The sequence below is a fragment of the Sturnira hondurensis genome, unplaced genomic scaffold (genome assembly GCF_014824575.4).
Source record: "Sturnira hondurensis isolate 20B ecotype Veracruz unplaced genomic scaffold, ASM1482457v3 Scaffold0013381, whole genome shotgun sequence".
NCBI lineage: Eukaryota > Metazoa > Chordata > Mammalia > Chiroptera > Phyllostomidae > Sturnira > Sturnira hondurensis.
The window spans coordinates 137,925-156,743 of record NW_028086012.1 but is presented as its reverse complement, the minus strand read 5'-3'; the positions used below and the strand labels follow the sequence as shown (position 1 = coordinate 156,743).

The 18,819-nt window shown below is 35.4% G+C and overlaps 1 protein-coding gene across 7 annotated transcripts in view; it reads left to right on the top strand.

Moving 5' to 3' along the window:
• AGO3 (argonaute RISC catalytic component 3) overlaps nucleotides 1-18,819 on the top strand; it is a 104,104-nt gene that overhangs the window by 63,879 nt on the left and 21,406 nt on the right. For 6 of the 7 annotated variants that reach the window (XM_037061434.1, XM_037061435.1, XM_037061439.1 and 3 more), the window contains 7 exons: nucleotides 5,567-5,701; nucleotides 10,201-10,288; nucleotides 10,407-10,554; nucleotides 10,935-11,054; nucleotides 14,220-14,342; nucleotides 14,642-14,775; nucleotides 18,560-18,744. In XM_037061434.1, coding sequence (XP_036917329.1) covers nucleotides 5,567-5,701; nucleotides 10,201-10,288; nucleotides 10,407-10,554; nucleotides 10,935-11,054; nucleotides 14,220-14,342; nucleotides 14,642-14,775; nucleotides 18,560-18,744 — 933 coding nt within the window. Of the gene's footprint in view, nucleotides 1-4,668; nucleotides 5,448-5,566; nucleotides 5,702-10,200; nucleotides 10,289-10,406; nucleotides 10,555-10,934; nucleotides 11,055-14,219; nucleotides 14,343-14,641; nucleotides 14,776-18,559; nucleotides 18,745-18,819 lie in introns of those variants that run through there. The other variant, XM_037061440.1, reaches the window with a different exon arrangement.

Sequence of the window (18,819 nt, the reverse complement as noted above, 5' to 3'; positions counted from 1 at the left end):
TCTAACAATCTAACTAGTTGAAAATAATCTTTCTTCCAACAGACTCCTCTCAAATAAATATCTGTACTTTATTTCTCAATTTTATTTATTTGATATCTTGTACCTGCCCATTAACTTGAGTTGTATGATGAATATTCTACACATTTGCCCATTCAGTTGAATTTAGGTTGTTTTCATTCTTTTTACTATTATAAACAATGCTACAGTAAGCATTCTTATTTATATCTTCTTTTTCAGGTAGGAATTTCTGTAGAGTATATATTTCAGTATAGTAGAATTGCTGAGTAAAAATTATGCCCATCTTTAAATTTACTGGATATTCCTATAATCTTTATGAAAACTTTCTTTCATTGGCTTGTCAGTTTGGGTTACCGCTCTTGAAATTTTTTGCCCATTTTGATTAGTGTAAAATGTGTTTTTACATAATTACCTGTATTACTAAAAAGAAAAATAATGAAAATTTATGTTTTTGACACTTAGCTTTTTTCTTCTATGAAATGCCTGCCACTTTTATTGTTTTACTTGACTTTTAGGAACTCATTAAATATCTTATATACTAATCATTTGTTATATCTATTACACATATTCCTCACCAGTCTATAGCCTGGTTGTTGTTTGGGTTTTTTAGCTTTATTTATGGTATCTTCTTTCCTACAGTTTTAATGGTTTGTAGTTTTGCGTCTTGTTTAGGAAATTTTTACCTCCAAGATTAACATAATTCTAGTTTTTTCCTCTAAAGTCTTTCTTTTCATACTTAGTTTTCTGAATAGGAATTTGCTTTTGAATGGAGTATGCTGTAGACTCTTAGGTCTATTCTGCTGGTCTCTGTGTCCTTAAAATCTCCTTCTTTCAATAGAATTTTAAAAATCATGATGAATGATAGGACCTTATTAAAAGTTGTCTTGGCTATTTGTTTTATTGCTTTTTCATACTAATTTTAGTATCAGCTTCATAAGTTGCAGAGGTTGTGGGGGGTTGTACCCTGTTGGTATTTTGGTTGAAATTGCAGACTAATTTGGAGATAATTTACATGAATTGGGTATATTCATATATTTAGACCTTCCATAATATCTTTCAATAGTGAAGGCACTTGTTACTTCTATAGGTCTTATATATATTTTGTTTGGATTTCATTCAAATTACCTTATGTTTTTTTGTTTTGATTTTAGGTTTTTATTACATTTTAAGGTAATAAAATGTATAAGACTACACTTGCTAATGTATAAGAATGTAATATATTTTCATATGTTGATCTTAAATCTAGCAACATTGCTGAACTCTCTCATTAATCCTGTAATTCATCTGTAGATTGTTGGGCTTTCTGTGTAAGACAGTCATTTACAGAGAATAATAACTGTTTCTCCCCTTCCATTCTCTTTACCTTTTATTTCTTTTAAATTGAATTACTGTGTTAGCTAGGACTTCCTATCAACTGAAGTCAAACTTGCCATAGATTTTTGATAGATAATTTTTATCAAATTAAGAAAGTCCCCTTCTGACCCTGGTCAGTGAGAGTATTAGCTATGGGACTGAATTTTATCTAATGCTTTTGGGGGGCATCATCTGTGGAAATGATTGTACGCTTATTTCCTGTAACACATTAATGTGGTAGATTTTGTTAATATATTTCTTAAGGTTTAACATAAATATTTTTCAATTAAAATTAGTTAATTTATGAAAAAGGAAGGAATAAAATGCATATATATGTCGTTTTATAAAATGTTAAGCATTCAGCCAAGGGATGTAGAAGCAGATCTTTGCTCACTGGAACTCATACCTAATTCTACTGTACTCCACCCATCTTTTGTAAGAGCTTTTTAAAAAAATTTTCTGAAGCATTTATACGGTAACAACTGTCTTCAAAATTAATCAGTTCACAGAGCGCTTCTCATACACATTCACACTTCATCACTACTATAAATGAGATATTCATAATTTTTCCAGTTTCTGCCTGAACATCTAACTTACTCTAGATGCAGGTTCTAGTGCAGGTTTTCTAATTCGCTGTATGGCCACAGGCAGCGCCTTTTAGACCTGCCTTCGCCCACATCTTAAAGGGTAGTCAGTAACACCTTTTTAAACCTGCTCTAGAGGGAAGTAGGCACAGGGTTTGTGTGAAAACGTTTTGCTAAAGTTGCTAAACAGGCAAGGTAAAATATGTAACATTTTATTTTACTGTTTTCTAATATTTGATTTTCTTTTTATATTTTAAACAGATAAAGGCTACATAATTTTAAAGTACAAAATTCAGTAGTTATACAGGGTGAATTAAAGTACTAATGTTGGCCATAATAGTGAACCCATTCATCTGTGCTCTAATTTAATTATATTTAAATGAGGTTATATGAATTAATTATATTTTATATAATTATATAAGTAATAATTATATAAATTATAAAAATGATTATGTGGATAATAATTATATTTTATATAAATAATGTTTATATAAAATAGGTTAAACTTTGTGAAAATATTCGTATTTATTCTGTCCTAGGAGTTCTTGCCCATTTCAGTAGATTGTCTGGCACTGGCCATGACATCAGGCACTTGAGCAGTCATTTTTTCCATAGACTTTGTCATATTTGCAGCCCAACCAGGATCTGTTAGCCAAAGGACAGATCAAGCATGCCATTCTCATCAGTGATTGCTGCCAGTTTCTCATATACGTGCTTTTTAAAAGTGAAGCGACAGAGCAAGCCAAGGTTCCCTCACATGCATCCAAGCCATCTATATCTAGATTATTTTCAACCATAACATCTAGCAGAGAGTCACCAACTTTTCCTTTGGTTGTTAATGTTTCACCCTCGCGGTTTAAAAAGTGGACTGTTTCATCTTCTGAGCTGCGCTGACACGCTCAGTGTCCAGTCGCAGTGGCCCAGACCCACCTCAGCAGCCCCTCCTTGTCTGGGTTCCAGTTGGGCTTTGGTGAGGAGCAGTTACCCGCGGGCCACAGAGGAGGTGTGCAGAAGCCGGGCGCCACAGGCTGCACGATAGCAGCCATGAGAAGTCCCCGGTTGCCGTTGGACAGCCCGAGCCCAGCCTCCATGAGGGACCTGCAGGCTGGGGTGCCAGAGAGGCATGTGTTGAGGCCCTAAGAGCTTTTTTCCACTAAGTTTGTCCTCTCAGATGCACACATTGCTTCTAGAGAAGACGGTAAACAGCAAAATGATTAGGAAGCATAGTGGGATACATAGTAAGGAAAAACACTAGAGTGTTAAATAGGATAAATGTATGTTCTGTAGTTTCAATGCTGATGTAAGGACACATTGGTTGTGAAAGCTAGTATTACAGTAATCCAGTGAAGAAAATTTATTTGTAGGATTAAAGGAAAGACAAACATGTTACTTATGTTTATTTTTCTTTATTTACTTACTTTTTAAAAATTAACCTAGAAGCAGTATGTGCTTATTTGGTATGTGTCCTGCCAGCCTTTTTTCAGTACCCAAGAACAGTTTTGCCTCTTTTTATTATTTATTAAATTTATTGGGGTGACATTGGTTAGTAGGGTCATGTACACTGATACAGGTTTCATAGGTTTCACAGGTTTCTGTGGTACATAATCTGTATATTGTGTGCCCACCACCCATGGTAGACCATCTTCTATCTTCATGTGTTGGCCCTTTACCCTCTACCACCCTCCCACCTCCTTCTCTCTGGTAACCACCATACATTTTCAATAGAATATAATGTATACATTTTTTAAAAATCTTCATTCGTGGATATGTTTATTGATTTTAGGGAGAGAAATATCAATGTGAGAGAGAAACATCAATTGGTTACCTCCCGTAACTTCCTTGATGGGGGATTTAACCTGTGGCCTTTTGGTGCGGGGAAGGCGTTCCAACCAACTGAGCCACCTGGCCAGGGCAATGTATGCATTTTAAAAACTACTTTGGATTTGAATCAAATATCTAGAATGCTAATCCAATCTTATCAGTCTCTCCTTTTTTAAGTATTTGAAGTTGTGGAGGTGTTTGTAAAGTTTATGTGGATTGAATTTTAGCACGGAGTATTGATTCCTCTTAAATCTCCCCTAGGGAGGTGCTCATGCAGGTACCTGAACATTCACATAGGCCATTCACTAGAATATTTTTTGTGCTAGTAAAAAAGCAAAACCAACGTAACTGGTCATTATTAGGGACTTGAATTATTGGATACATCCATGCATTGAGATACCCTGCAGCTATAATTAATGATGGTACGGTTCCATATTGGTACATGTAGATCGATCTATAAGTTATATAATGAGAATAGTGTTTCTAATGTTTTATCATTTGTGTTCTTTTTCACTGAGGAAAAGGGCCTATGTATTTACTTAATTATTATGCACCAAACTGTAAAATAAAATCAAGCCATTATGAAGATGTTATGACATGGAAGGATCTCTAAGACACATTAATATAAAAAATCATAATTAAATAAGCCACAGAACATTGATCCCATGTAAAAAAAAAAGTTGTGTGCACATTTTATCGCTGTAAGTGCACATCAGAAGAACACAGTATATCCACACATACTTACCTACCAACAGTGGTTACTTGGAGACTGGAGGAAGTCTTTATTCTGTATATGTCATTTGAATTTACAATAAAGGAAAGGAGAATATGTGCTCACTCTAAATAATGAGGATTTAAAGATAAAAAAGGAGGAAATAAAAAGCACCTACAGTAGCTTCACCACCCACACACACCCTCAGATAACTGCTATTAAAGCTCTGATAGATATCCTTCTAGAGGTGAGGGGCAGTTTGTGGGACATACAGTCCCTACACCGAGGAGGGAGAGAGAGCACCACATGAAAAGTTTACACTTAGCTTAGCGGACAGTGGACATGTTTTTTTAAGAAGGAAAATAATATAGCACTTAGCTTATTGTCTATTTTGGTTTTACTTTTCATTATATCCCTACTGTCTTTAATATAATAGCAGTCACAAAGTATGCATTTAAGAAATATGTGAAAGTGATCTACCAACTGTTTGTGAAGATCTTCCAGTTCCAAAAGCCAACATTAAGAAATCATGGTGATTGACTACTAGAAAACTTCAACTGTAGCTAGATAACATTGGGCAGATACTCCTTAATATTATTACTAACTATAGCTTTCATTAGTACTAATAATTCTTAATACTGCTGTGTTTTCAAATCTGTACGAGATGGGGAAAGCTCTCAGAATAAAAATCCTGGAGTGGCATAGAATGCTTTGTTTAAGAAATAATACCTAATTTTTTCATTCGCTAAGGAGCTCAGGCTTTCTTTGTCCTTTTACAGGCCTTGTCTCACACCCAGAACACTTCTCTATACATGTAGTAGAGAATGCAGTGATTCAGTTACCGTGGTGTAAGAGATAGATTATAAGAACTGTAGTGTTTAGCTTTTCTGTTCTTGTGCTTGTCTTGCAGTCAGAGATCAGATTGAAACTACTTAATTGGAAAATATTTTTATATGTATGTAAGTATACATAAAGGATAATTTTAACTCTATAACTAGTTCATTATCATGGAGCCTGATACTGTTTCTGAATTTATTAAGGAAGCATTAATTTGTACTATTTGTGTTTTTCTTCTTAGTTTCTGCCACTGCCTTCTACAAAGCACAACCTGTAATTCAGTTCATGTGTGAAGTTCTTGACATTCATAATATTGATGAGCAACCAAGACCTCTGACTGATTCTCATCGGGTAAAATTCACCAAAGAGATAAAAGGTGAATTAGCATTTGGAACAACTTAATTATAAAGTTTATGGATATAACAAACTTTTATTGAAAAAACTTTTAATTAAAATCTACTCATATAGCATTACCAGTAAAATAAAAATCAATTATAAAATGTTGTATTAAGTGCATTATCATAATATCGCAGGTAGTGTTTTAATGAAAGAAGTACCAAGTAATGGAATTAATATTTATACCAGCTGATTTTTTGTTAATGCTTTTTTATACCAGCCGAAGGTATAAGAGCATCTCATAGGGAACTACTTCTATAATACCATTAAACATAGAAAGCTTATGTTACTTTAGAACTGGAACCATCCTTTGAATATATTCTAATATAACAACTTATGTTTCTGAAATGATAGCAGACTGTTTTATTCCTTGTAAAATGTATGGCTGTGGGGCTAGCCTGTTTCTAGAGTTGGAACATAGTTACTTCACATACATGAGACAGTTGATCATGTATCTTGCCTTTTTTAGTTAGTAGCTAAAATTTGTGCAGTGATGTTGCATTATGTGTATGTTTTATTAATATAAACACCTCTCTACACAGTCTTCCAAAAAAAGAAATGAATTTAAATAGCATTCTAAAATGTATATTTTGTATATATTTACTCTTTATATGTGGGTACATTTCTATATACATTTAAATATACATACAGTTTTATATGCAAACGCACATACACTGACTCTATCAGCAAGTTAAAGGATTTTTGAAGAGCAGTTTTGATTCAGAATAGCTGAATACACCCTGCTTGTTACAGTCATCAGTCATTCTTTGCCATTTAGTGACCAGGAAAGAGGTAATCATTGTAATAAAATATTACAAGAAAAATTCTTACAACTTTGAAAATAAGCATCCATTTATCTCAAGTAATCAAAGTACCAAAATAAGGAAATGTTATGTCATGCTCTATTGCAATCGTACTGTTATCCTTTCATAATCTGTATTAACTGCATGGTTAGCATTTTGGGAGGTAGTACATGTTACACACCATTAATATGTGGTTATCTAAATGCCATGGTTTCCCGTAGGGTTACTGCTTAGTTACCACCTCCGATAGCATCAAATCACTTACATTATCTTATGGTAACTGTACAATCAACTCATACCACCACTTTATCACAGAAATACAAGATTTATGGAACAGGGATTCAACTGCTGCCCCAAAATCATGGATTCAGTCTTACCTTCAGCTGCTCAGGGGCCTAAAGTAATGACTGAAAAATGATTTGAAAGCATCTTAAAGTTGATATGAAGTTGATGTTATAGTGAAGGTAAAGCCAAGGTTATAGGTTAAATATTTATTAAAGCCATTTTTTTTTTGTTTGGATGAAGGGTTTGGAAAGGAACCTGAGCAGAGAATTATGTAGTTCATTTTTTAAAATTTCAACTTTTTGCTAACCCCTGGATTTGGGTCTAATCCTTAGGAATCTATGACGTTTGATTGGGGTAGAAAAAATCTGAGTTGGATCTAAGTAACAAACTAATGATTTTTTTCTCCACTCCAAGTCAAGAGGGCTCTTTTTAAAAAGAGGGCTCTTTAAAATATATCACGTATTCCTACCACAGTAAATCAAAAAAACGAAAGTTACATGTTCTGAGCTATATATTTGGGTTTAATTTTTAGCTGGTATAAGGAATTTGATTAAAATTTAAATAGCGATTCAAAGTGTGCTATACAAAGTACGAATACATTTCCTTAGTATATTTGTTTGGATCCATTTAAACTTCCTCCTAACTGTGCGGATGGTTTCTTCGTGCTGGAATTCATCATGGTTGAAAAACAGAAATACTGTGGGAGGCGTATGGTAAAAGTACCATATGTATATAAGAATACTAATTTATTTTCTGTAAAAACTTAGAGTAGGCTTGTAGAACCTTATTAATAAACAAGTTGTTTAATTTAGGGGAAAAACTTGAAAACAAATTGGTAAATAGTGTAAAATAACAGAAATTTGTTATAAATTTTCTGTTTTTTCCCTAAACATAATATTTTTACATATTATATACTTCAAATTGTTGGTATTTTCTTCTTTTAAGGCATTTACTTGATAGTATTTTATTTTCTAGTCTTCTTAATAATGTAGAGACATAGATCTGAAATTTATTTCTCTCTGATTCAATACAGTACTCAAGAAAAACCTTTACCAATCTGATACGGTGACACTGTGTTCATTTAACATTAAGTTTTGCTGATAGATAAGAAAAAACTACTACTGTGAGCAAACTTTATATTTGGTTGTATAGTTAATAATTAGGAAAATGAGTTATACTGTAATACAGTTTCTCAACCTTGGCACTGTTGATATTTGGGCTGGATAATTTTTTGCTGTGGTCAGAGATGGGAGTTAGTGCATTGTCGGATATTTAGCAGCATCTCTGAAATCTAAGTATCCCTGAATCTAGCATCCACTACACGCCAATAGTACCCCCAGTTGTGACGATCAAAAATGTGTATCAAGTACAGCATAGAAAATGCAGTTGATAATATTGTAATAATTATATGTTGTTTAAAAACTCTCCAAATATTACCAAATGTTCCCTGGAAGGCAAAATCACCTCTGTTTAAGAACCACTTCACTATAGGAATCACAGACATAAAAGGAAAGTAATACAAAAATAACAGTAAATACTAGCACAGAACTAAAACTGTCCTCCATTTACCACTTTTTAGATTTTCCACCTTTGGGGTGTAGGCCACAGAAGTGGAGTTGCACATCTGTGAGCAGGAGCTACGGCGTTTGTTTATCTCTTCACTAGGTAGCCCTGAAACCACTGGGCCTATGCAGTAACCACTAGCCACATGTAGCTTTTTAAATTTAAGCTAGTTAGAATAAATTGAATTTTCAGTTTCTCAGTCATACATACTGCTAGTGATTACTACATTAGCACAGAGATAGAAAACTTGTATTTTATCACCTCAGAAAACTATTGGACAGCACTGCTTAAGAAAATTCATCGCAAAGAATTTCAGCCAATGATTTAAAAGTTCATTGCTTCACTTTCTAAAACAGGCCTGGGATCCAGAAACCTCTAGAGCAGTGATTTTCAACCAGTGTGTAGCAAGAAGTTTTAAAACATGCAATACCTGACTACTTAGTCAAGGTCATTGACCTTTTTCCTTAGATTGTCAATAAAAAAATTATGACAGCCAACACAATAATAGTCATCTGGTATGAGTGCCTTGTCTTGAACCATAAGTATATATAGGTCTTATAATAGTGGAGTTGCATCTAATTGGTCATATCGCATAATAAGGTTGCATCTAACTGGTTAATTCTTAGTACTAGAAATTCTTATATACAAGTATAGGCACCTAATTTTCTTTAAAAGTCACTTTGGAACAAAAACAGTAGGCAGTTACTTTTTTCCTTTTCCTTTTTTTTTTTTTGGTAAATCAAAATTGTACCCTTCTTTTTGTCAGATCAGCAACAAATATTTATTTTTTTGTGTGTCGCAGAATTTTAGTCATTAGTTTATGTGTGTCATGAGATAAAAAAAGGTTGCAAATCACTGCACTAGAGTCCACAGATGGGCTACGAGAATCCAGGAACATATGAAATCATATAGTAAATTTTATGCATTTTCCTGAGTTTATTGCTTTCATCATATTCTCAAAGAGGTCAGTGATTCCATAAAAAAGTAGGGATCAGCCCTGGCTGGTGTAGCTCAGTGGATTGAGCGCAGGCCTGCGAACCAAAGGATCGCGGTACAATTCCCAGTCAGGGCACATGCCTGGGTTGCAGGCCAGTTCCCAGCAGGGGACGCATGCAAGGCAACCATACATTGATATTTCTCTCCCTCTCTCCTTCCCTTCCCCTCTAAAGATAAATAAATAAAATCTTTTTTAAAAAGTAGAGATCATGTGATCTAAGAATCATTTTGGTTTCATTTGATTGCATTTCTAATAATAGTAAAAGCTGTATCATTATTTTGTACTGCCACCAAATTGTCACTCCACTTAAATGAAAAAAGGCCCAGAATTTTTGTTTTTTCTTCCGTTTTAAAAAGTTGTGAAGGATCTCTTTCTTGAACATGATGAAATTCTGACCTTAACTCAGTGTGTAATGACTGGACTATTCAGCTGTCACACACTTTGAAAGTTACAGAATATCCTGAGAATTACTGCAACTCCTTTCATTTCTCCTTCCCTTTCCCGGAATAAACACTGGACTTTATCATAAACAAGTTTTTCTTTACTAATGGTGAATTTTGCTCCTTGATCTACAGGGTTTGAAAATTTTATGACACTATTTTTTTAATGTGTAGAGTTGGATATGACAGGGAAAATGTTTGGAAATAGGTCTTTTGTGGCTGTAACCATTATTTGCAATGTTATATATAAAATCCTTTGTTAATATCCCAGTATCTATATCACAGATTTTCTATTCATAATTTATTTTTTTCTAATAGTGAACAGGCTTTATAGATATAAGTATTCTTCATGTGACAATTCTGTAACCTCAATTTTTCTTGCTGGGAACAGGTCTGAAGGTTGAAGTGACTCATTGTGGGACAATGAGACGGAAGTACCGTGTTTGTAATGTAACAAGAAGACCTGCCAATCATCAAACGTAAGAAAAGCTGGTGTTTGTCTGCAGAGAGGATGTGAGGTGGCTTGCTTTAGTCAGCAGATGGGGACTTTTGCTGGCTCATAATGAGATGAGTTATTAATGTGTACTTTTTTTCCAGCTTCCCTTTACAGTTAGAAAATGGCCAAACTGTGGAGAGAACAGTAGCACAGTATTTCAGAGAAAAGTATACTCTTCAGCTGAAGTACCCACACCTTCCCTGTTTGCAAGTGGGGCAGGAGCAGAAACACACATACCTGCCACTAGAAGTAATGGGCTTCTTACTACTATTCTCTATTCCTCTTTCTGTTGTAGTCTGTTATGGGCTGTGAATTTATACTCACATTTATTTTGGAGATTTGTTTTTAAGTTTTATTCCAAATTTTTGGTAACAAAATATGAAAAAATGTATCAGCAATCCTGCTACTCTAAATGTAACCACTCTTAGCGTTTGGATACACTCCTTCTCAGCCTTTTTATTCAAGAGTACATTTTACTGAACTATTATCATACTGTAGAGCAGTATTGTTGACTATTTTTAATTTAATGATATCAAAAAGAAGCAGTTTAATGAAGTAGATTTTAAAATTTCTTTTCCTATGTAATTAGCACTCAGTTAAAAAGATATACACTGTTTTTTTATTTATAGGTTTGTAATATTGTGGCAGGGCAGCGATGCATCAAGAAGCTCACAGACAATCAGACTTCCACTATGATCAAAGCAACAGCAAGATCTGCACCAGACAGACAAGACGAAATTAGCAGATTGGTTCGTACTTAACCCTAGACATGGGAATTAAAACTATATTAAGGTGGCCCTGACCTGTGTGTCTCGGTTGGTTGGTTTCACAAAGCAGAAGGTCACCAGTTCTATTCTGTTCAGGACACATGCCTGGGTTACAGGTTCAGTCCCATTTGGGGGGACATACCAGAGGCAATCGATCGATGTTTCTCTCCCTCTCTTCCACCCTCCCTTCTCCTGTCTCTAAATAATAAGGTAACATTAAACACACACACACACACACACACACACACAGTGGTGCCTCAGTACTCACCCTTCAGAACTCGTCAGACCTGGTCCTCCTTACATTTTGATGAGAAAAAAATGTTTCGGTACTTGGCACTCAAGCATTGCATCTGCTAGAACTTGTGTGAGTCATGACACCACCCCACAAGAGAAAATGCTTCAACTGTTGCTTGCCCCTCATGGGAATGAATTAATGAGTACTGAAGTACCACTGTGTGTATGTGTATTCGGGTGAGCTACTGAAGAACCATATTCTTATCAGCTCATACCTTATTGCTGTTTCATGAGTTGTCAGAATTAAAAGGAATCATGGAAGTAAATAATCTGGTGGTGTTCTGGGGGTAATCCTTAGTGAGTTCTATGAGAAAGGTTAGCTTCTTCTAATTTAATCCCAAACTCTAATTAGGTACAGAACAGATTCTCTCAGAACTAATGTTTCCATTTAGTGAACTGAAACTTTATTGCCTCCCATCTAAAAGAGAAAGGAAAAAGGAAGAAAAGTAAAGATCTTATGACTAGTGATAGTGAAAATTTAATACTGAGCATAGAAATGCCTAGTCCCCAGTATCAGGATGGCAACTACAAGATGAATAAAGAAACATAAAACAGCTCTAATCCTGTAGGGCAGCAGTATTCAACCAGTGTGCCATGGCAGGCTCACTAGTGTGCTGCAAGAACTTTTAAAATATGCAATACCTAACTCTTTACTCAGGGAAACTGACTTCTTTTTCCCTTACATTGCCCCCCCCCCAAAAAAAATGACAGCAGCCAACACAATAGTTTTCCAGTGTGAATGAGTCAAAATTATACCTGTTTTTTGGTTGGGTTGGCAAAAAATACAACTTTGGTGTGCCACAGAATTGTACTAGTTAGTTTATGTGTGCAGTGAGATGGAAAAGGTTGAAAATTGCTGATGTAGGGTTTCTAAGCTCTCTTGTTTTAAATGGGGAGGAAGGAGGAGTTATCAATACCACTTTATAAAACTGATGTGATAAGGCAAATGAAAAATAAAAGGCACCTGGATTTTATGTTCTTCTTTAGTATCATTTAAATTGCCTGAGTGAAGAGAAAAAAATCTGGAAATATGAGTATTACTTAAAAACACTTTCAAAAACAATCTTAAAGATTGTTGAAAAAAGGTGATAGGGCTCTTTCATTTTGTAAGCCAATTACAAAAGAAAGAACTTTATTCCTTATAGTTTTATAAGGAATGCATAAAAGTTGTTACATGATATTTAATTAGAAAAATACAGGGTGGTTTTCACAGATTTTCTCTGATCTACTATGACGAGATTTGAAAAACTTAGAGGCTAGAACCTCTCACTATCTCTATAAAATCTCAGTAACTACTTCCAACTTACTACATAAGACTAGTGTCAAAATTAATGATTAAACATTTAGCACCTAGCACATCATGCAGTGAGTCTTGGTAAATAGAAGTTATTATTCTGTGTAATCTTACTGTGGAAAAATACACACAAGAAATGGGTGGAGTTTAAGAAGAAATGATGCACCAGTGACTGGCTTGTGAACAAAATAAACTGAGGAACAAAATAGAGTCGGAGGCATTAGATACACGGAACAGACTGACAGCTGTTGGAGGGTCAAGGGAAGGGAGGACTGCAAGAAAGAACGTAAAGGGATTAGCCAGAGAGCATATATGCATGACCCATGCACACAGACAGCATTGTGGTGAGGGCCTGAAGGGGGGTGGGGGGGACAGGGGTAGGTGGAAGTGGTAAAAATGGGGCAAAGTGGGGACAACTGTAGTAACATAAACAGTAAAGTAGAAAAAAGATGCATCAGTGCCTAATTTAGGAAACAACTTTTCCTGCTTACTGTAGGGAGATTCTTTTTACATATTTAGATCATACAGTTTTTTAAAAGATTTTATTTATTTTTATAGCAAGGGAAAGGGAAGGAAAAAAAGAGGGAAAGAAACATCAATGTATGGTTGCTTCTTACACACCCCCTACTGTGAATCTGGCCCACAACCCAGGCATGTGCCCTGAGTGGGAATCGAACTGGCAACCCTTTGGTTTGTAGGCTGGCACTCAATCCATTGAGCCACGCCAGCCAGGGCTCAGCTCATATAGGGTTTTTTTTGTTGTTTGGGGTTGTGTTTTTTTTTTTAATGGATTGTTACTCAAAGACTTAAACATTGCCTTCTCTTAGCGACCCTATTTGCCCTTTACTCTGAGAGCAAGTAAATATATTTTGAAAAACTGTTACTATATAGCTTTCTGTAAACATGAATTATACTTTGAGAGCCAAGTCTACATTAAATTATGATAAATTCCTTATATGTATGAATATACTATGTAAAAATTATAATCTGTATTTTGTACTGGCTTTCTTATCTATCTTAAATGTATCCCATTAAGTAAATTTTTTGCAGCATGGCACTTTAATCTGAAAATACTGAAGTAAATGTTATATAAATTGTAAATCAAGTAATTGTGGGGGGAAAGCCATAGTAATTATGAGGAAAAATTGCCAATGGTTGCTATTAAACCCTGTGTAATTTTAATAGTATATATCTGGATCTTCTAATTAGAGGTTCTTAACCTTATTTATTATGTATTTCTCTTACAATCTCTAGACCATCCTTCCCAAAATATATTATAATCACATAAAATTACCATTTTCATGTGCTATAGATACTTGAAATTTCTATTATTTAACCTAATACATTTAAATTTTTTATAAGTTACCAGGACGTTCACAGCCTCCCTACAATCTGTTAATAATCAGTTGAGTTGATTTCTCCTCTGTAGTTTAGGGCACCATTAACTAGACCTGCTAATAAAATATTGTTGACATAGTGAAGGAAAAAAATAGAGAGTTCTAATAAGTAAAGCAGGACATTTGGGGAAATTTTGAAAGTAACTACTGACTTTCTCTTAGGTAAGAAGTGCAAATTATGAAACAGATCCATTTGTTCAGGAGTTTCAATTTAAAGTTCGAGATGAAATGGCCCATGTCACCGGACGAGTACTTCCAGCTCCTATGCTCCAGTACGGAGGACGGGTAAAACCTCTTGATAGTTTTTAATTGTGAACATACAGTTTCTGTGTACAGAGAGAAGGGCATTGCTAGCTAAGGCTGAAATTTAGAAACTGTTTTATTGTTCTGACAATATTTTTTTGTTTTGAGTTGTCTTTGCCTGAGTTTAGAAGAATGTGTTTTCCTATGATAAAAATATAACTAACATTGATTTAGAGTAACTTATTCCATGTAGAATACCAGATATATACATATATGCTTATTGAAATAAACTGTGTTAAATGTTTGTTCTTTATTGCCATATTTCTCTTTTTTTTCTGCAGAATCGGACAGTAGCAACACCAAGCCATGGAGTATGGGACATGCGAGGGAAACAGTTCCACACAGGAGTTGAAATCAAAATGTGGGCGATAGCTTGTTTTGCCACACAGAGGCAGTGCAGAGAAGAAATATTGAAGTAAGTCTTGTTATTGGCTTTGGAACCTTTTTGTGTTTAAATTTTGTATTTCAGTTTTAATATCAGCTAATGATCTAACCCATATTGCCTCAGTATCAAGTATACTTAATCACTGAGCCTTTAAAAATGCCTTTCCTAATTGCTTCTTAGCCTTTTGACTAAGATCGAGTATAAAAATGCTTTTTCTTGCACTAACCAGTGTGGCTCAGTGGATTGAGTGCTGGGCTGTGAACCAAAGGATCGCTGGTTTGATTCCCATTCAGGGCATATGCCTGGGTTGTGACCCAGGTCCCCAGTAGGGGGCACTTGAGAGGCAACCACATATTGATGTTTCTTCCCTCTCTTTTTCCTTCCCTTTCTCTCTAAAAATAACAAAATCTTTAAAACAAAGCAAACGTATAAAAATGCTTTTTTTCAATATTTTGATGAAGATTCTTAAATTTGTTAGTTGTAGTAAAGTCAGTGATTGATTCTTCTAGGCATTTGTGGTATAGCAGGAGCATCATTGACTTTTGGTAGCAAAAAAAAACAATTTGCTACTTCCTAGCTTTTTTAGTGTGGATAATTTTTTAATCTCATTATGCTTCAGTTTTTACCTTTTTAGAGTACAGATAATAGTATTAATCTGCTGGGTAATGATTACATGAGATTCTTATTTCTCATTTGAGTCCCTTGAAAAGGTAGTTTAACCCCTCATTTCCATTTCCTTACTTTCAAGATTTGGCCTCCATCTCCAATATTTTTCTTCTTCCCCAGATTTTTTCCCTCAATGTGCTCAACAATCTTCTATTTAAATTTTTTTTTTAATCTGCAGTTTCCAGATACCTAACTTACTCTCTTGGGCTCCCAAGGCTTCTGAGTCTTAGTGCTCCGCTGAATCTCGTTTCTGAAAGAACTCCGGTATCTTGTCATTTCTAATGGTCTCTTGTCAACCATTATTTTTCTCAAAATTTGTGCAAATGACTTAGGTACAATTGACTATCTTCTTGACATTCTCTCCATCCTTGCCTTCCTGGTTCCGTTTTATGTTGGCTTCTTTTCTTCACTGTCTCCTCTCCTTTGGGACTCGAAGGACATTGGACCTTCGGCAATCTCAGGGGCTTCTGCCGTTGCTCTTGGAGGAGGGGGGCATGCTGCTGTGGAAGAGCACCAGCCCCTTTTGTGACCACTTGCGCCAGACCTTTTAGGCTTCTCTTGGACCAAGAATAATATTAAAAATCAATATGACATTTAAAGTTGTTCATCTGCCTCTTAAGTCATGTCTTCATTTTCACATATTTTGGACAGAAAACTAAAACACTGTATATTCCCTATATCTTCCTGGCATTTTTTTTCCCATTTCCACACATGCTTCTGTTTACTAGATCCTGCTCAGTCTTCTGTGATTTGTGACACTGCAAGTAATCTGTTAACTCTAAATATACTTATTTGTTAATATCCTCTTTATTTGCACTTGTCACTTTCTGTGTAAAGTAGGATTATATTATAATTATTTGTGTAGCTCTGGCTGGTGTGGCTCAGTGGATTGAGCACGGTGATGCCTGGGTACTAAAGGGTTGCTAGTTCAGTTCCCAGTCAGGGGCACATGAGAGGCAACCACACATTGATATTTCTCTCCCTCTCTTTCTCTCACCCTTCCCCTCTGACTAAAAGTTAGTAAATAAAATCTTTAAATAATAATAATTGTTATTTGTGTAAATGTTTTATCTCCTCTCTAGAATCTAATTTCCTTAAGAAAATTATTATTGTCTAGTTTAAATCTCTAGTAAATTGCTGGCCAGATCCCCAGTTGGGAGTGTGCAAGAGGCAACCAATGGCTGTTTTTCTCTTGCACATCAAACTTTCTGTCCCTCTCTTCCTCCCTCCCTTCCCCTCTTTCTAAAAATAAATGAATAAAATTAAAAAATTTAAATCTCTATTAATAAATCCTATAAATTATGCCCATAGTGATTTAGAGACCAATTTACACAGGTGATTTCAAAATCTACCTTGTTTTATTATATGAGATATAAAAAACTTTTCTATTTAATTCTGTTCTCTTTTTTATTAGCTTCAGATCTCTAGATATATGATTTAAGATTCACTTACTATACTTTTCTCTAAAGTTTTTAACACCCTGCTTTCTTTTTTTTTTAATTTTATTTATTTTTAGAGAAAGGGAGGAAAAAAGAGAGGAAGAGAAACAGCAGTGTGTGGTTGCCTCTCATGCGCCATCCACTGGGGGTCCTGGCCTGCAACCCAGTCACGTGCCCTAGACTGGGAGTCAAACAGGCAACCCATGCTCAATCCACTGAGCTATACCAGCCAGGGCATAACTCCCGCTTTCAAGTGAAATGTCACAAGGACAGTTTAACTACAATGCTACGATTATCTTACGTAACCTCCAGAGACCAAAGGAAAATCCTCCAATTATTTTTCAAGCTTAGAGTTATTCTTTTCCTTTTACATTTATTATTCATGGCTTGACAGAAGTCTCATAATCATTGCGGTTATGGCTCTTGTTCAGGCTGACTGGAAATATTCACCTTTATACTCCTTGAATTATACACGAATAAGAAAATGGAGAAGGGAATTTCTGCACACTTAATCTCTGTCCTAATGGGATTGGAGTGTTTTTGATAAAAAATAACTCAGATCCTTGACTTAGGACCTTATTTTTGTTTTGTTTTTTCATTGAATGGATTAGTTTATTTTGGTTTTTATTGTGTTTTTTTCCATTACCGTTTATTTCCCCATACCCTCTTCCACCTCTACCCACTTCCTCCCCTCAAGCCCTTATTTGTTTTAAAAACAAGTAGTTATTGTTAAACCTTGACATCATTACTCATTTATCCTAGGCTAAATATAGGACTTTGTTTAAACATGAAATTAGTAGCCTTTTGGGTTTGTTTGTGTTTGTTTGTTTTTATGTTTTCTGAGGGCACAATCTTTCCTGATACCTTAGTTTGAGAAAGGTAATACTTTTGAAGGAAATTCAGGACTAGGTCAGAGTTCTGACTGTACTATTTGACTTTGGCCAAATATTTAATGTCTCTGAAGCTGTTTCCTGACATATAAAATGGAAGTAATACCTGACCTACCACTTTCTTACGAATCTTGTCAGGATCAAATTAGAAAATGTAAAATAGCTTACATTTATCATTTTAATGTCTTGGGCAGTGTGCTAAGTGCTTTGCATGTATTGTCACATTTAATCTGCACACCAACCCTATTCTTTTCTTTTAAGATTTTATTTACTTATCTTTAGAGGGGAAGGGAAGGAGAGAGGGAGAGAAATATCAATGTAGGCTTGCCTCTGGTGTGTTCCCTGCCGGGAACTGGCCTGCAACCCAGGCATGTGCCCTGACTGGGAATTGAACCTCGATCCTTTGGTTCGCAGGCCCGCACTCAATCCACTGAGCTACACCTGCTAGGGCCCAACCCTGTTCTTAAAGTAATCATTTTACAGATGAGAGAAACTGGAAAAATTTGCCTACAATTTCATAGCTAGTAACAAACAGAACCTCTCTGGCAAACTCTAGAGCTGAGCTCCTAACCATCACACTCTGTTACTAATGCTCTTTGTAAACTACCAAAATGCCACATAACTGTACAGAAGTGTTAGTGTTAATTTGCAAAATGGCAACCCACATTGTCCTTCACATCAGTGGTCTGGTGACCTCCTCGTTTATGGAGCACATTAATCTTTGCTTCATTCTTCATTCTGTTCCCAAACTTTCTATTACTACTTTGTAGTTGTTGATGACTAGACTGAGGTTTTATTTTTATTGTTTTCTCCTTCTAGGGGTTTCACAGACCAGCTGCGGAAGATTTCCAAGGATGCAGGGATGCCCATCCAGGGCCAGCCTTGCTTCTGCAAGTACGCGCAGGGGGCAGACAGCGTGGAGCCCATGTTCCGGCATCTCAAGAACACCTACTCAGGGCTGCAGCTCATTATCGTCATCCTGCCAGGGAAGACGCCAGTGTATGGTAAGGATATCTCAGGATTGCATTTTTCCTCAACTGTGTCACATTCCTTTTAAAATTATGCTAAAACATTCTAAA